Consider the following 18,344-nt stretch of genomic DNA (forward strand, 5'->3'; position numbering starts at 1 on the left):
TGGCATTCATTGTTTTCACTGAGAGTCAGCTGTTAATCTTATTGGGGCTTCCTTTATAAGCTATTGGTCATTTTTCTCTTGTAGCTTTCAAGATTATCTCCCTGTCTTTGGGTGGTATAATAAAGATTACATCTGATCTTTTGTCTCTGGTTCCTGGCACAGAGGTTCAAAAACTCTTGGGATTTCCTGAGTGAGAAGAGTGTCGTCTTATGGTAATGAAGTGACTTGAAGTGGGCCCCTAGATAGCCTCAGGATGGGGCTGGTTACCAGAAAGACAAACACACGATTAGAGGGTTGGGATTTTCCAGCTGTCAGACTTCTGGGGATAAGAGAGGAAGTGGTGACTGAGTGCAGTCATGTGGCCAATTATTTAATCAATTATGCATACCTATTTAAACCCCAGTAACAACTCTGGATGCTGAAGCTTAGTGGAGCTTCCTGGTTGAACACACTGGCATGCTGGGTGAGTGACACACCCTCGTTCCCTTGGGAGTGGACACAGCTCTGTGCTTCCTCCTGGAGGTCACATCGCATGTGTCTAAATTCGGTTGCTCTGTCACCCAGGCTGGAGTGCAGTGGCACAATCTTGGCTCACTGCAACCTCCACTTCCCAGGTTTGCCCTAAGCGGTTCCCAGCTTGACTTTTCCATTTAGCTTAGTGAATTTGGGGTCCCAAGATTTATTTTCCTTTCACAGAACTTATGTTAAAAGGGAAACAGGCATCAAAGTTTAGAAAATTTTCGGCCTGACAATGTAATAGAAAAGAAAAACCTATTTTGGGGGGAGAAATTCAAGCCAGCTGCAGAAATTTGCGTAAGTAACAAGGAGCCAAATGTTAATTACCTAGACAATAAGGAAAATGTCTCCAGGGCATGTCAGAGACCTTTGTGGCAGCCCCTCTCATCACAGGCCTGGAGGCCAGGAGGAAAAAATGGGCCAGATGAGCCAGATCCAGGGCTCCCCTGCTGTGTGTAGCCTGGTACTTGGTGTCCTGCCTCCCACCTGCTCCAGCTATGGAGAAAAGGGACCAAGGTACAGCTCAGGCCATTGCTTCAGAGTGTGCAAGCCCCAGTCCTTGGCTGCTTCCAGTTGGTGTTGGTCCTGTGATTGCACCGAAGTGAAGAATTGAGGTTTGAGAACCTCTGGCTAGATTTCAGAGATGTGTGGAAACACCTGGATGTCCAGAAAGAAGTTTGCTGCAGGGGCAGAGCCCTCATGGAGAACCTCTGCTGGGCCAGTATGGAAGGGAAATGTGGGGTTGGAGCCCCCACACAGAGTCCCCTCTGGGGTATTGTCTAGTGTAACTGTGAAAAAAGGGCCACCATCCTCAGATCCCAGAATGGTAGATCCACTGACAGTTTGCACCATATGCCTGGAAAAGCTGCAGACACTCAATAGCAGCCATGAAAGCAGCTGGGGCCAGGGGGCCATACCCTGCAAAGCCACAGGGGTGGAGCTGCCCAAGGTGGTAGGAGCCCATCTCTTGCATCAGCATGAGCTGGATTTGTGAGACATGGAGTCAAAGGAGATTGTTTTGGAGCTTTAAGATATAGTGAGTGCGTCATTGGATTTTGGGCCTACATGGGGCCTGTAGCCCCTTTGTTTTGGCCAGGTTCTCCCATTTGAAGCAGGAACGTTTACCCAATGTCTGTATCTCCATTGTATCTAGGAAGTAACTCGCTTGCTTTTGATTTCACAGGCTCTTAGGCAAAAGGAACTTGCCTTGTCTCAGATGAGACTTTGGATTTGGACTTTTGAGTTAATTCTGAAATGAATTAAGACTTTGGGGAACTGTTGAGAAGGTATAATGTCTTGAAAAGTGAAAAAAATGAGATTTGGGAGGGGCCAGGGGTGGAATGATATGCTTTGGCTCTGTGTCCCCACCCAAATCTCATCTTGAATTGTAATTCCCATAATCCCAGTGTATCAAGGGCAGGACCTGGTGAGAGGTGATTGGATCATGGTGGTGGTTTCCCACATGCTGTTCTTGCGATAGTGAGTGAGTTCTCATGAGATCTGATGGTTTTATAAGGGGGTCTTCCCCCTTCACTCATTTGCTCTCTGTCTTGCGTGCTGCCATATTAGATGTGCCTTTACCTTCTGCCTTCCACCGTTTTTGTTAAGTTTCCTGAGGCCTTCCCAGCCATGTGGAACTGAGTCAATTAAACTGCTTTTCTTTATAAATTACCCAGTCTTGGGCAGTTCTTTATAGCAATGTGAAAATGAACTAATACACATATTATCTGTAGCAATTTGTCTTCAAGTTCACTTGATTTTTTCTTCTCTAAATTAAAATCTACTGTAAAGCTCCTTTAGTGAATTTTTTATTTCATGTATTATACTTTTCATCGGTAGAAATTCCAGTTGGTTCTTCTTGATAATTTCTGTCTCTTTACTGGCATTCTCTCTTTAATGCAACATTGCCATCATACCTTCCTTTACGTCTTTATCATACTTTCCTTTAGCTTTGTTAACATGTTTATAATGGTTCTTTGAAGTCTTCTTCTGTTAAGACCACAGATCTGGCAGTTTGTGTTGCCTGCTGGTGTTTTCTGATGTATGGGTTATGCCTTCCTTTTTCTTTGGCTGCGTCAAAACTTTTTGTTGAAATGGGATGCTTTATATATTTTATTTTTATTTTTTAACTTTAAGTTAAATAGTACAGGTGAAAGTTTGTTATATAGGTAAACTCGTGTCATGGGAGTTTGTTGTACAGATTATTTTGTCACCCAGGTGTTAATCCTAGTGCCCACTGGTTAGAAACTGGACATTTTGGATGATACATTGTAGCAACTCTGGGTACTGACTGTTCCCCCTTTCTCATTGTTGCTGTTATTTGCCTGTTTATTTGCTTAGTGATTGGCTGGATTATTTTAGAGAAGTCAGTTCTCCACCCTGCCCCCAGTGGTGTTTAGCTCATGATGTGGCTCCTGGTGGGGCAGGGCATTGTTGGGTGTGGCCCCTCTTACCTGGGATGATGGAGGTATGGCAGGCTTTCTTCCTCTGTCTGTGACCACATGCAGCTGCTAAATTCCAGTAATTGCTGCTGATTGCTCTATGGTTTAAAAAATGTCCTGGGGCATGCATTGCTCTGCAAATGAATCCAATCAAATTTTGGCTTCTGTGAAGGAATAGTTTGAGGTCCTTGCTTGATATTTGCTCTGACCCCAAGAAGGATCCTTCCAGCTGTCTTATTCCCTAGTTCTTCCCTGAAAGCCAGCAGCCTACAGGTTAGCCTTGTGTCAAATCTCCTTCTGATATGGCTTGGCTCTGTGTCCCCACGCAAATCTCATCTAGAATTGCAGTCACCACATGTTGAGGGAGGGAAGTGATTGGATTATGGGGGCAGTCTCCCCCACACTGTTCTCATGATAGTCAGTGAGTCTTACGAGATCTGATGGTTTTAAAGTGGCAGTTCTTCCTGTGCACGCTCATCCTCCCTCCTGCTGCCTGGTGAAGAAGGTGCCTGCCTCCCCTTTGCCTTCTGCCCTGACTGTAAGTTTCCCAAAGCTTCCCAGCCATGCTTCCTGTTAAGCTTGCAGAACTGTGAGTCAGTTAAACCTCTTTCCTTTATAATTACCCAGTCCCAGGTGTTATTCTTTATAGCAGTGTGAGAATGGACTAATACCTCCGCATTGCACTTCACCACAAACTCCAATGTTCCTAAGAGCTCCCTTATGTTTAAACTTCTCCACACTCTGTGCAAATGAAGTGGGCTCCTTTGGAAAGAGATTGTGTCTTCCACAGCTCTGAAGGTTAGTGCTGGTCCATAGCCGTCTGCTTTATGTCCTGCTTCTCCACCAGGGACGTCTCTCAACCAAGGCTCTGGAGCTGGGGATGGGGACAAAGGCAAGCTGCTCTCCCAGTGACAGTCCTGCTCTGGGAACTGAGCATTTGCCGTAGTGGGGAGTCATATCAGCTTGCTTCTCCTGGGGCGGAACCATCACCTCTCGAGCCCAGAAAGGGTGATCAGGGCTCCACTGTTGGCAGTGCAGCACATGCACAGCAACGCCTCCTTCCCGTGAGTGGGGCTGGAAGAAGGGAGTCCTCACCTCTCTGTAGCATTCAGCTGGGGCTTAGCGTCAGCCACAGGCAGCTGGGGACAGCATGTGAAATGGTGAAGTCCAGTTCCTCCTGGGATGAAAGTCGTCCCACTTGGAGCTGGAGTGACAGGGAGCCTGTGCTGTTGGCTGTGGCTGTCCTGAGTAGATTCTCCCCACCCACCTGAGCCGGGAGGGTAAATGATCTTGGTTGCCCATCTTTTGTACCAAATGTTTAAGAATTTTCTTGAATAGATATTTCTTCACTTACTGTTTGCCCTTGGGAGCATTTCCAGAGATCCTACATGTGTGTACTTTTGTTGTTGTTGTTGTTGAAGTAATTTCAATTTTCTTACAGCAAAAACAGGGAAATCTGGAGTATTCGTTTCTTGAAAAAATAGTGTTCATGTGGCTCTGCCCCTCTGTCTATGTGGCAGTGGAGAGCGGCCATGGCCGAATGGGTGAGGAGAAAGAGGACACCCAGACCCGCAGCCGTTAGGCCACAGTGGTGTCCATGCCCGCATTTCCAGACAGCTCCCACTACCCTGCTGCTTAGGGACCCTGTCGTGGCTGGCACTGGGTGAAGCTAGCAAGTTGGTATCTATGTGCTGACGTTGGGTGTGATTTGAGGGTTTGGGTGGCTGCCTTTGTGCTGACTTTGGGTGTGATTTGAGGGTTTGTATGGCTGCCTACGTGCTGACTTTGGGTGTGATTTGAGGGTTTGTGTGGCTGCCATCATGCTGACTTTGGGTGTGATTTGAGGGTTTGTGTGGCTGCCTTTGTGCTGACTTTGGGTGTGATTTGAGGGTTTGTGTGGCTGCCTCTGGACCCTGCAGTTTGAGGGTTTTTCATGTTCTTTGGAGGGTGTTTACATAGCAGCTCACAATTTCCCTTCCGGTACACACAAGCCTGGCTGTGAGAACAATCATTTTTCTTACTGTTGTCAACCTAAAGTCTCAGTGAAGCACTGACAGATGGCATTGGTTTTTGTTGGCCATGCGTTCCCACTGCTGTGGCCGGAGATCTTCAGGGCCTTCATGGGAAATGGCTGGAAGTTGATGGAAGCTGACACTGGCTTCTGGCCATGGGTTAAGTTCCCATCTGAGGTATTTCTAGCAACCCTCCTGCACCTGCAGTCTGGATTTCGGTTCGCAGTAGTCATGGAGTATGTTTCTTCATCAGGATTGCTTGTTCTAGTTTTATAAGAACAGACGAGAAATTTTACACATCTTCAATATTGTGAAAAACAATATTTGTCCTTTTAAAAGATCCTTCCCACCCCTGTTTCACAAGACTCATATTGAACCTGTTATTAAAACTGCTTTAACACTTGGTGGCAGAGGTATTTGTGGACTTGTATAGTTAATGCACTTACAGAATTAATCCTTTTCAGTTCTTTACAAATCTGCTAAACAAAAGAATATTTGTACCAAGGGTGGCTTTAGCTGTTTTAGGTCTGTGGGTCCGTTTGCAGGTAGGCAGTGTTGAGAGTTTTTGGTTTCAGATTACATAAGTAATTCCAAATGTAGTAATTAATGTTTGTTTTTATCAGGCATACAAAATTATCTGAAGGTTATGTGTATTGTTTTTGTAAATTGAATACGAAGTCATCATGTATGAAATATTTTTATTTCATCAAAATACTTTGTTAAAAACGGTGTGGGAAGAAAAGTTCCCCTTTCCCTATTCCCCAAATCCTTCCAAATATGTATCTTGAAAAGGATATAGGTAGAAGTTTTTCAGAATGAGAAATGATTAATAATGACCCTCATGAGCTTAGAATGAATTTATAAGTCTGGGTTCTGAAATGCGAATGAGCAGAGCACACATGTTCATTTGTCTCGATGACTGTCTTGAATGCCAGTTTCTGGTGTGTTCAAACTTAACTGGCATCAAGATCTTCAGATTGACTGTTGTGAAATAAATGGCAAAGTCTGTTGACCCAAATTGTAACCTGGTGATTCTTACAAGAATTGCCAGTTCACCAAACAGGGCTGGAGTGGTGACTTCTTATTCCCAAAACTGCAGATACTGAACATGAGTGGTTTTAAGGTTTGGACTCTGTGTCTGCGAATCAGGGTTTGTGGCAGAGCCCGGAGTCTGCCTCTTTGAACATTCTGCAAACTGGATCCCTCCTGCAGGGAAGGGGGTCAGTTCTCACTTCACTTGGTGAGTGGGTTTCTTAGGGGCTCCTGGACTGCTCTAGGCCCTTCCCCTGCCTCCCCCTACTGACTTCAGGACTCTTGAAATAAATGCTTTATTGCTGCACCCTCAGGTTAAAACTCAGCGAAAAAGAAAACACTACCCAAAACATGCTGTCTGGAGCATATCAAAGGAAACACAAGACCCAGTGCTGCAGTGGGGCCTTTTATGAGACCAGTCCTCCTTTTGTTTTTAAAAGATGTGTTTGCAGAAATTAACAGGAGGAAAAACAACTCCTGGAAGTCACACAGCTGGCATCTGACAGATGAGGGGACTGAGCAACCAGTGACAGGGCTGATGTCAGAACCCAGGGCAGACTCAGGTGGACTGGGTTGCAACACGTGACTCTGGATTCTGTGTTGGTGCATGCTGAGGTGGGTGTGGGTTACCCTTGTGTGGCTCTGGATTCTGTGTTGGCATGTGCTGAGGTGGGCATGGATTCTGATGCGTGGCTCTGGATTCTGTGTTGACACATGCTGCGGTGGGCATTGGTTCCATTGTGTGTGGCTCTGGATTCCGTGTTGGCGTGTGCTGAGGTGGGCGTGGGTTGCCCTTGTGTGGCTCTGGATTCCGTGTTGATGCGTGCTGAGGTGGGCATTGGTTCCTTTGTGTGTGGCTCTGGATTCCATGTTGGTGTGTGCTGAGGTGGGCATGGGTTCTGATGTGTGGCTGTGGATTCTGTGTTGGTGCGGGCTGAGGTAGGCATTGGTTCTGATGTGCAGCTCTGGATTCCATGTTGACATGTGCTGAGGTGGGCATTGGTTCCAGTGTGTGTGGCTCTGGATTCCGTGTTGGGCGCGTACTGAGGTGGGTACAGGTTCTGGTGCGTGGCTCTAGATTCCGTGTTGATGCATGCTGAGGTGGGCATTGGTTCTGATGTGCGGCTCTGGATTCCATGTTGACGCGTGCTGAGGTGGGCACGGGTTCCGATGTGTGGCTCTGGATTCTGTGTTGGTGCATGTTGAGGTGGGCATTGGTTCCAATGTGTGGCTCTGTATTCCATGTTGATGCATGCTGAGGTGGGCATGGATTCCGATGCATGGCTGTGGATTCCGTGTTGGTGCATGTTGAGGTGGGCATTGGTTCCAGTGTGTGGCTCTGGATTCCATGTTGACGCGTGCTGAGGTGGGCATGGGTTCCAATGCATGGCTCTGGATTCCATGTTGACGCGTGCTGAGGTGGGCATGGGTTCCAGTGCGTGGCTCTGGATTCCATGTTGACACGTGCTGAGGTGGGCACGGGTTCCAGTGTGTGGCTCTGGATTCCGTGTTGACACGTGCTGAGGTGGGCACGGGTTCCAGTGTGTGGCTCTGGATTCCATGTTGGCGTGTGCTGAGGTGGGCGTAGGTCCTAGTGCTTGGCTCTGGGTTCCATGTTTATGTGTGCTGAGGTGTGTCTAGGTCACCCGAGCTAGTTTTTTGAGTCAGACTGTGTGCAGGCAGGCTGGGGGTCAGACCAGCAGCCCCTCCGGTGGGAGCCTGGTCTCTCTATGGCTGCTTAGCCCCACCACACCCTGAAGGGTCCTTGGCCCGGCACCCTGCAATTTGGTGAACATGGCTGCGGGCTTTCCTGTGGCCTGATGGGTCTCGTCTGATGACTGTGGGATTTGGTCTCACAGTTTGACCTGGATGTCAGGACTGGGTTCAGCAACCAATGTTTTCCAGAATGGCCAGTTTCTCAATAGCTTCGGTGTGTTTAAAGATAAGTTCACTGTGAGTTCCAAAATTTAGAAGGGATGAAAGAAGACTAAGCTGTTCTGTCCCTTTTTGTTGTACGTAATTGAAACCTTAGCCTGTTGGGGGCACTGTGTTTTCTGTTCCCAGGATCACAGCATTTCCACAGTATTCAGGAAGATGGGAGGTGGTAGCCAATGGCGATGCCAAGAAGAGGCCTGGGGCCTGTGCTTTCACTCTTCCCAGAGTCCTCCCTCGCCACGTCACCACCCCTAAAACAGATTTAAGACACTGAATGCCAGCGCTAAGCCTTTGTCCTGTACTGTTCTGGGGGTGGGCTTTGGAGAGGGTGGGTCAGGGTCGTGTACAGCTCCTTCCACATTCCCCTTTTTTCGTCTTCACAAAGAGCTGTATTCGTGGGCCCATGACTGCAAGGATGCCAGTGCCATGTGGTTGATAACAGCAAACCGTCTGTATCAAGTCCCATGTGGTTGATGACAGCAAACCGTCTGTATCGAGTCCCATGTGGTTGATAACAGCAAACCGTCTGTATCGAGTCCCATGCTGGCACTGCACACGGTCACCCTGCTGTGATGCAGAGTGTTCCTGATGAGAAATTGGGATACCTGGCCTAACAAAGGTTTTTTCTTTTCCCCTGACCTATGATTTTAAATACCTTTAAAACGTGTACCAGGAAAGGGCCGGGTGCGGTGGCTCATGCCTGTAATCCCAGCACTTTGGGAGGCTGAGGCAGTTGGATCACTTGAAGGCAGGAGTTTGAGACCAGCCGGGCCAACACAGTGAAACCCCATCTCTACTAAAAATACAAAAATTAGCTGGGTGTGGTGGCCATCGCCTGTAATACCAGCTACTCAGGAGGCTGAGGCAGGAGAATCGCTTGAACCTGGGAGGTGGATGTTGCAGTGAGCCAAGATCACGCCACTGCACTCCAGCCTGGGCAACAGAGAAAGACTCCGTCTCAAAAAGACAAAACAAAAGAATTATACTAGGAAATTCGTTTTATATTTAAATACCAAAATTACATGGACTCTGGACTGAACTGGTAGGTGCAGGTTATGTGGCATGCACTGAGCTGACCCGAGCGTTATGCTCATGTTCTTGTTCTTTTTTTTTTTTTTTTTTTTTTTTGAGATGGTGCCTCGCTCTGTCGCCCAGGCTGGAGTGCAGTGGTGCGATCTCTGCTCACTGCAAGCTCCGCCTCCCGGGGTTCATGCCATTCTCCTGTCTCAGCCTCCTGAGTAGCTGCGACTACAGGCGCCCACCACCATGCCCGGCTAATTTTTGTATTTTTAGTAGAGACGGGGTTTCACCATGTTAGCCAGGATGGTCTCGATCTCCTGACCTCATGATCCGCCCACCTCAGCCTCCCAGAGTGCTGGGATTACAGGCGTGAGCCACCGCACCCGGCCTGCTGATGTTCTTGTTAACCCTCTCGCTGGATTCTGTCCTTCACAGGTACTTTGATGTAACACTTCCTGGTCTTGCCCACATTATTGGGATGGTCTTAGGTGTCACTGTTCAGCCTTGCTGTGCTTTTTCCTGCCCTGGTCGTCAGGACCCAGAGTTGCAGGGATCAGCCTGGAGGCTTTCTCCCAGGGCCAGGGTCCGATACACCTGCCCTTCCTGTGGCAAAAGGAGAAATTTCCATCTGCTTTATTGGGAAAATTCAGAACTTAATGCTTGAATTTTACGTTTGATGGAAAATAGGAGAAAACGCAAATGACACTGTATCTTGGACGTTTTAAGATTTCAAGATTACAAATTGTGAGATTAAGTATGAAGGATGGCACTTCCGAGAGTGTCACTTGGTTAGATGAGTGTCTGTTTTCTGATTATAGGAGGTGAAGATTGGCAGGTTCAGTTCTTCTGAACAAAGCCTTCAGGGTTGCCACGCCCAAGCTCTGTGCTCATGGACAGGATCTGGACGTGCGCGCTGGTGGGGCCTGTGGACCAGGTCTGTGGCTCCCTGTGTATTCAGTGCCAGCCAGAGGTCCTGGCCTCTCCGCACATTTTCGATAAGACGCTGCCATTTAACCTAACAGGAATAATTTTGGTAAATTATGGATATTAATTTTCTTTACAATATTTCATAGTTTTTCTTCATGAAGCATGAAGCACTTTTTTTTACAACTAAAGTATCGCTAAAACAGGAAAAATAATTTTTCTTTGTTTTGTACAGAAACTTACTTTCTCATTTCTGTGGCCTAATTTCTTGGTCATCACCAGCGTTTTACGGCACATCTCATCTGTCTTCATTGTTTTGGATGTCACTTTCTCTCTGAATTGAATGCTAGTTTTAAAGAATGTTTTACCATCATTCTTCCTGGTCCCCAAGAGGTGTTTGGGTTTTTTCTGCCTTGCCATAGAACAGACTCTACAGGGCTCTGCTCGCGGAACAGGAGAACTTTCTTCATGCCCCATACCATGAGCAGCACTTATGCTGACACCACCTAAGATTTTGTCCACCTGAGGACCATGTCTGTGTCCTCCCTGCACCCTTCAGGAACCCCACCTCGAGGGCCAGCCTTGCTACGGGAGCAGAGTGCCCAGGCCAGGACTTTCCCTGCTTCCTTCCTGGGGGATGCTCAGAGGGAAATGTGGGAGATTACAGGTGCAGACCGAGGTGTCTGGTTTTGGTGGATTCTTTCTGCCCGCATAGTGGATGAGTGGTGGCCTCGCAGCACTCCTCATGCTCACACTTCGATCATGTCTATTTGTGCACCTTCTAGGACTCCAGCCTCTTCTAATTGCTCACCTGGCAGTAGAGAGGGATTCCCTTACTTGTTCTCCATGGAGGCACATGTTAGAGCAGGGGCTCAGGAAGCTGGTGGTGGGATGGAGTCCCAGCTCAAGGGTCATCTGATGGGATGTGCAGCAGCCATCCAGGTGCTACAGGGACACTGGTGTGGTCAGTGGAGACCACACAGCTGAAAATGTGGGTTCTACTGCCAGCCCAGTGTGGTGTTCAAAGGGTGGAATTCCTGAAAAATTCTATGCGGAAACGGGAGATCGAGGCTTTCTTCTAAGGAAGAAGGCTGGCCTCCTCAAGACTAGCGTGCTGCGGGTGGTGGCTGGCCTGCCTAGCAGGCGGCCAGATGCTTGAGTGTGAGGTTTGTGGGGCTCAGACTCTGGGTGGGCCCTGAGACTTCCTTATCCCAAGGGCAAGTGAAGTCAGAAGGGAGAAGGAGCTGTTCCCTTTGCACATTGCTGCACTGCCTAGAGGATAAGGGCATTTGTGTATATCACAGTAAGAACAAAATAGAAAAGAGAGATTTGAAGGCAAAGGAAGTGGGGAGAAGGGCGAGCCACTGGAAGCCAGCAGATACCCGTAAAAGCAGGAGGGTGTTGGTGTGCAGAGGTGAGTTGTGTTCAAGCCACGGGCACTGACTCTCCGGAGAGCCTGTGTGATGTGCGTTGGGCTTTCTGAAGATCACATTTTAAGATGCTTCTTTGGGTGGTGATTTTATTCGCTAGTGTGTTACAGATTTGCCGTTAGGTCTGAGGCCTAAATCTTTGGCCTGTAGGCCAGGGAGACCCTGTAGCAGTGCTGCTTTAGCTTTGAGTGAGTTCTAGTCTCATGGGTTTGGTAATATTCACTGCATGAATAGATGACTGTCTAGATGTCACTGGGGTTTGGGTGGGGAGGGTGTGGGTCACCTGATATCCCTAAATGGATGTTCTTTGTTTGCCTATGTTCTGAGATGGCTTGTGGCCCAAGACGCTCTGCGTCTCAATTCCTGAGAAGCTCTGGGAGCCTGAGCCGTTACCGTCACTGTCGTCTTCGTTAAACTCAGGCATTTAGAGCATTTACGTGACTTCTGCTGTCAGCATTGGGTGCTGTCCAGGGCACTTTCTGTGGCCTGTGTTTAGTCCTTGGGTGGGTGGCTGTTGTTCTGCTCAGCCAGCAGGTAAGAGCTCTCAAGGCAGGTTGGCGATGACATCTCCGAAGGCCAGGAACAGAAAGTGGCTCCCAGGAAAAACACCGGTCACTCATCAGGAAACCACTCCTCCTTGCCACCAAAATCTAGTGGAATGTACCAATTCAATGATCTCTGACAGATGCTTACACCTCAGAAGATTTACTGTCACACAGAATGAGCCAGTTAACTCTTTGGCTCCTGGTGAGAAGAGCATTACCGAAGAATGGTCCAGAAAACCATAGAAGTCCCAAAGCTCCCCTGGGACTTTTGGAAAGCTTATGTGTGAGAAAGACTAAAAATTTATGAATGAACGTTTTTTAAACAGTGAAGAAGTTGGTGGAAGAGGATAAGGAGGCCCAGAGTGCACAGGAAATAGCAAATCTCTGGCCTCGCAAAGGAACATTGGTTCCCCGTGTGCTTCAGTTCTGTCTGGAGACATCAGATGCCAGCAGTGCATGCTGTAGTAAGCCAGGCATTGCAGAACGCACAGGCTGAAAGGCCGTCAGCTTCACAAAGGGCACTCTTCGGTGGAAAACCTTCAGTCTGGTGACACTGGCCGGTGAGCGGGAACAGCAAGAGCTCTGTGTGCTGAGGCTTGCTGGGAGCCTTACTGGCCTGTTCTTTGTAATCCCATAACTTGGTGTGTTTCACCTTCCCCTGCCCCCAGATACTGCAACCGTACATTTGTACTTCTGGATCTAAGTGAAGACCATCCACTTACCCTTTTTGTTCTGCACATTCACTGTTTATTTCATTTCTAGAAAACTTTTCTCTCTGAGTACATTTTATTTGTAGGTTTTTCTTCTTCACTGACATCTGTTTGATCCCATCTCTACAAAAAATACAAAAATTAGCTGGGCATCATGGTGCATGCCTGTAGTTGGTAGCCTGAGGTAGGAGGATCAGTCAAGCCTGGGAGGTTGAGGCTGCAGTGAGCCGTGATCATGCCACTGCGCTCCCGCCTGGGTGACAGAGAGAGACCCTGTCTCCAAAAAAAAAAGAGACATTGTTTGAAGTTCATAAACTAGAGACTATTTTTTTTGGCATCTTATTCCTAATAATTTCAATGGAAACACTAGGTAATAATTTATATTTCAGTAATTCTCATTTCCTGTTTATTTTCCTTATGATATCAGAAATGGAATATTAGGGGAATCACCTTGTATTAGTCCATTTACACACTGCTGTAAAGAACTTCCTGAGACTGGGTAATTTATAAAGAAAAGAGGTTTAATTGACTCACAGTTCCATGTGGCTGGGGAGGCCTGAGGAAACTTATGTAAGGAGGCGAAGGGAAAGCAAGGCACATCTTACATGCTGGCAGGTGAGAGAGAAGAGGGACGTGCCACAGACTTTTAAATGATCAGATCTTGTGAGAACTCACTATTACGAGAACAGTAAGGGGGAAATCTGCTTCCATGATCCAGTCACGTCCCACCAGCTCCCTCCCCTGACATGTGGGGATTATAGTTTGACACAAAATTTGGGTGGGGACACGAGACAAACCACATCATTCTGCCCCTGGCCCCTCTCAAATGTAATGTCCTTCTTACATTTCAAAACGAGTCATACCTTCCCAACGGTCCCCCAAAATCTTAACTCATTCCAGCATTAACTCAAAAGTCAAGTCCAAAGTCTCATCTGAGACAAGGTAAGTCTCTTCTGCCTATGAGCCTGTAAAATCAAAAACAAGTTAGTTACTTTAAAGACACAATGGAGGTGCAGGCGTTGGGTAAATGCACCCACAACAAAAGGGAAAAATTGGCCAAAACCAAGGGGCTACAGTCTGAAACCCAGCAGGGCAGTCATTAAATGCTAAAGTTCCAAAATAATCTCTTTACATGCCATGTCTCATATCCAGGGCATGCTGATGCAAGGGGTGGGCTTCCAAGGCATTGGGCATCTCCACAGACCCTGTGGCTCTGCAGGGTACAGCCCCATTTGACTTCTTTCACGGGCTGGCATTGAGTGCCTATGGCTTTTTCAGGTGCATGGTTCAACTTGTTGGTGGACCTACCATTCTGGGGTCTGGAGGACGGTGGCCCTCTTCTCACAGCTCCACTAGGCAGTACTCCAGTGGGGACTCGGTGTGAGGGGTGCAACCCCACATTTCCCTTTCATGCTGCCCTAGTGGAGGTTCTTCTTGAGGGCTCTACCCTTGCAGAAGACTTCTGCCTGGACGTCTAGCCATTTCCGTACCTCCTCTGAAATCGAGGCAGAGGCTCCCAAACTCCTGCCTTCTGTGGACCTGCAGGCCCAATACCACATAGAAGCCACCAAGGCTTGGGCTTTGCACCTTCTGAAGTCATGGCTGGAGCTATACCTTTGCCCCATTTAGCCACTGCTGGAGGTGGAGCGGGTGGGACAGAGGACACCATGTCCAGAGGTGCACAGTGAAGCAGGACCCTGGGCCTGGCCCAGGAAACCATTTTTCCCTCCTAGGCCTCTGGACCTGTGATGGGACGGGCTGCCATGAAGGTCTCTGAAATGCCCTGGAGACATTTTCCCCATTGTCTTGGCAATTAACATTGGCTCTTCTTTACTTATTCAAATTTTTGCAGCTGGCAGCTTGAATTTCTTCCCAGAAAGGGTTTTCTTTTCTACCATTTGCAGGGTCAGGCTGCAAATTTTCCAAACTTGTATGCTCTGCTTGCCTGTTAAACATAAGTTTCAATTTCAGACCATCTCTTTGTGAACACATATAACTGTATGCTGTTAGGAGCACCCAGGCCACATGTTGAACCCTTTGCTGCTTAGAAATTTCTTCTGCCAGATATTCTAAATCATCTCCCTCAAGTTCAAGTTTCCACATACCTCTAGGGCAGGGGCAAAATACCACCAGTCTCTTTGCTAAGGCAGAGCAAGAGGGACCTTTACTCCAGTTTCCAGTAAGTTCCTCATCTCCATTTGAGACTACCTCATCCTGGACTTCATTGTCCATATCACTGTCAGCATTTTGGTCAGAACCATTCAATAAGTGTCTAGGAAGTTCCAAACATTCCCACATCTTCCAGTCTTCTTCTGGACCCTCCAAACTATTCCAGCCTCTGTCCATTACCCAGTTCCAAAGACACTTCCACATTTTCAGGTATCTTTATAGCAGTACCCCACTCCTCTGGTACGAATTCTCTCTGTTAGTCTGTTTTCACACTGCTATAAAGAATTACCCGAGACTGTCATTTATAAAGAAAAGAGGTTGACTTACAGTTCTATATGGATGGAGAGGCCTAGGAAACTTACAATCATGGCAGAAATGGAAGCAAGGCCCATCTTATGTGGCAGCAAAGCCGGGCATGTCTTACATGGCGGCAGGATAGAGAGGACAGGTGCCACACACTTTTAAATGATCAGATCTCATGAGAACACCAAGAGGAAAATCTGCCCCCATGATCCAGTCATCTCCCACCAGGTCCCTCCCCTGACACATGGGGATTACGGTTTGACGTGAGACTTGTGCAGGGACACAGAGCCACCCCATATCACACCTTTAGGACACGCAGGTGGTGTGTGGAACAAATAGCATCTGAAGGTGGTGATGACAGATTAAAGGAAGGGGTGGGCAGTCCATGGAGGGGTCAGGCACAGGCTTATGGTGTTGGGAGATGGCAAGCCTGGGAATGGGGAACATAACAACTTGGCAGTGAGACGTTAGGTTAAGCCCTGGCTTCGCTTCCTGGCCATTTGCATGAGCCAGGTTCCCCAAGGTCATGAAGCTTCACTGTGTTTGTCCCATGGGGCATTGCTCACAGTGAGGGACGTGGTGGGTGGAGATTGCATTGCACAGTGCTGGGTACATAGTGACTGTACATGGTCCTTCCTCCAGAGTCCAGATGGGTCAGCCTCTAGAATTATGTTCCTAATTGAGACTTCTTGATAGGATCCTGCCACGTGCTGTGTCATGCCATGGGACGTGAGCATCAGATGTAATCCTTTACCTGATGTGCATACAAGTGTGCCAAAGCTGTCAGCATGACATGGGTTGTGTGATAGGTTTTTGTGCAGCATGTGAGGTGGAAAGCTGATACCTGATGCCCAGTGTTTTTTGCTGTGATGGTTTCTTTGCTGTGGGTACTGCCATCATGTTTCTATCCCAGTATCTAATTTGTAAACGCCTCTCCAGTCACAGCTGTTGGAGGGCCTGTCCCCCTGTCTACGGATGCAGACCTCTGCCCAGACAGGGAGTTGAGAGTCTGGCCTATGGGAAGTAAAAGTGGGACTCCTTAGTTCCTGGTTAGTTTTCAGGGTCGTCTCTGCCCTTTGCCCCTTCCTAAGGCTGTGTTACACCCTGGAGATCCCCAGACATTGCACCTGGCAATCACTGGGTTACCTCCAAGGGTTGGTTGAATTGTATTCATTATCCTTGTCTTGGATCAGTGTCATGCTGCAGCCTCAGTTCAGCTTTCCGGATTGCTTTATTTTTGTATTATATTTTTAACAATGCAAAGTGCTCTAAAGCTGGCTCTCCTCCCTGAGAGACCCTTCCCAGCCCTAGCAATGTGATGATGAACCCTGGGAAATGTTAATCAGTGAATATGAAGGGCCCTTGACACACGCCAGATTTTCAGATGGTTTTCTCCATTCTTTCTTCTTAGTGATGGATTTCGTTGTATCCAAGATGCTATTATATCTTGATTTCTGAAATGAAAAAATTGTACAAAATCATTTGTTTACAGCCAACAAAATTATTTCTTCTCAGAAATCTATACTTGCAGAGGTTAGGGCAAGGGTCACTGTCTCCATGGAGATGCTGACGCTTACAGGTAGTGGCAGAGTTGTTCCAGGGGACCTTGGAGAAGCCCTCCTTCTAGGGGACCTCTCGTAATGACCTTCTCAAAGGTTAGTCTCCTACGTGTTTTGTTGTTGTTGCTGTTGTTTTTTGAGATGGGGTCTTGCTCTGTTGCCCAGGCTGGAGTGCAGTGGTGAGATCACAGTTCTCTGCAGCCTTGACCTCCCGGGGCTCAAGTGATCCTCCCACCCCAGCTTCCTGAGTATCTGAAACTACAGGTTTGCACCACCATGCCTGGCTAAGTTTTTGTATTTTTTGTAGCAATGGGGGTCTCACTTTGTTCCCCAGGCTGGTCTTGAACTCCTGGGCTCAAGTAATCCTCCTGCCTTGGCCTCCTAAAGTGCTGGGATTTCAGGTATGAGCCACCATGTCCAGCCCACTCTCCCAAGTTTTAAGAAGACCTAATTCTTATTTGTGAGGGAAGCTTTGTCTGATTTTAAGCATCATTTTCATAAGCTATTTTAGGCAAAATATTGACTAGTCTATTAATAAATTTACATTACTCAGCATCACTGATAAGCTGTTAAGCTGTTATGACCATAATACCAAAACAGCTGAGATGACTAGTAGCTAATTGGAGTAAACTATGTGCGCATAGGTATGGAAAGCTAAGATGTAAGCTCTGCCACTTCTTTTTTCTAAATTTCAACTCCATGGTTATTGGAGTAGAAAGCAGAGTTCTGTTGATTCATGACATCAGATTTGACACTTTTCTTAACCTTTTATTAGGTTCAGGGAGCAAGTTTCCGAGGTTGGAAAGAAGTGACTTCAATGTTTAATAAAGATGATGAGCAGCATCTCCTGGAAAGATGTAAATCTCCCAAGTCCAAAGGGTAAGTCACAGCTGTGTAAGAAAATGATCATTTCAGGAGAGGGGGGAAGTCACTGAGGAGGTGGAAATGAAGATTTGATGGCATAAATACAGTGTAACTGGATGCGTTGTGGGGCGTGGCAAGTCCCTGTTTCCCTCCCCACCCTGTCTGTCTCTGTTGAGTGGCAGATGGTCATGGACTTCATGATGTGTGCTTTGGAGTTAACATCCATCCCCTGTGAATAAACAGAAATGGGCTGGGCACGGTGGCTCATGTCTGTAATCCCAGCACTTTGGGAGGCCAAGGCAGGCAGATCACAAGGTCAGGAGTTCGAGACCAGCCTGGCCAACATGGTGAAACCCCGTCTATACTAAAAAAAACAAAAAAAACCCCCAGAAATTAGCCAGGAATGGTGCGGTGTGCCTATAATCCCAGCTACTCGGGAGGCTGAGGCAGGAGAATTGCTTGAACCTGTGGGAGACGGAGGCAACAGAGCAAGACTCTGTCTCAAAAAAAAAAAAAAAACAACAAAAAACAAAGAAATGGGTTGTGTTGTTCGGTGACAAAAAAAAAATGTACTTTGGATAAAAGGTCGTGAGGGTCTCTGTTGGCATTCTGAAAGGTTATAGAAAAGTGGAAAATAACTTAGAATTATAAATTGAACTTATTAGCCTGAAAGCAGCCTGTAGCCACACTTAAGATTTTTAGTAGTTTCAGAAAAAAATCAAACCAAGACAAGACAAAGACAACAATAACCAAAAAAAACCACTGTTAAAAATGCAACGCATTGACTGGTAAACTGTAAAAGATTTTAGAAAATTGAATAAATTTAAACTGACCTTGCTACTTTATTATCAGTGTTTCAGAATTTTTAAAAAGTGTAAAGTTGA

General features: G+C 47.1%; 2 protein-coding genes across 23 annotated transcripts in view; one reads left to right on the top strand and one right to left on the bottom strand.

The window, feature by feature from the left end:
* The window catches only part of TDRP (testis development related protein), a 103,041-nt gene that overhangs the window by 35,952 nt on the left and 48,745 nt on the right, over positions 1-18,344 (top strand). For all 21 annotated transcript variants that reach the window (XR_009214727.1, XM_058443597.1, XM_058443596.1 and 18 more), the window contains one exon: positions 17,372-17,475. Coding sequence is in view for 20 of the 21 variants with exons in the window: in XM_058443597.1 (XP_058299580.1) it covers positions 17,372-17,475 (104 nt within the window). In the remaining variant the exon portion in view is untranslated. The remainder of the gene's footprint in view (positions 1-17,371; positions 17,476-18,344) is intronic.
* Positions 14,554-18,344, bottom strand: part of FBXO25 (F-box protein 25) — a 99,020-nt gene continuing 95,229 nt past the window's right edge. For both annotated transcript variants that reach the window (XR_009214724.1, XR_009214725.1), the window contains one exon: positions 14,554-16,491. The gene's annotated coding sequence lies outside the window, so the exon portion shown is untranslated. The remainder of the gene's footprint in view (positions 16,492-18,344) is intronic.

Source organism: Hylobates moloch, unplaced genomic scaffold (assembly GCF_009828535.3).
Source record: "Hylobates moloch isolate HMO894 unplaced genomic scaffold, HMol_V3 SCAFFOLD_8, whole genome shotgun sequence".
Taxonomy (NCBI): domain Eukaryota; kingdom Metazoa; phylum Chordata; class Mammalia; order Primates; family Hylobatidae; genus Hylobates; species Hylobates moloch.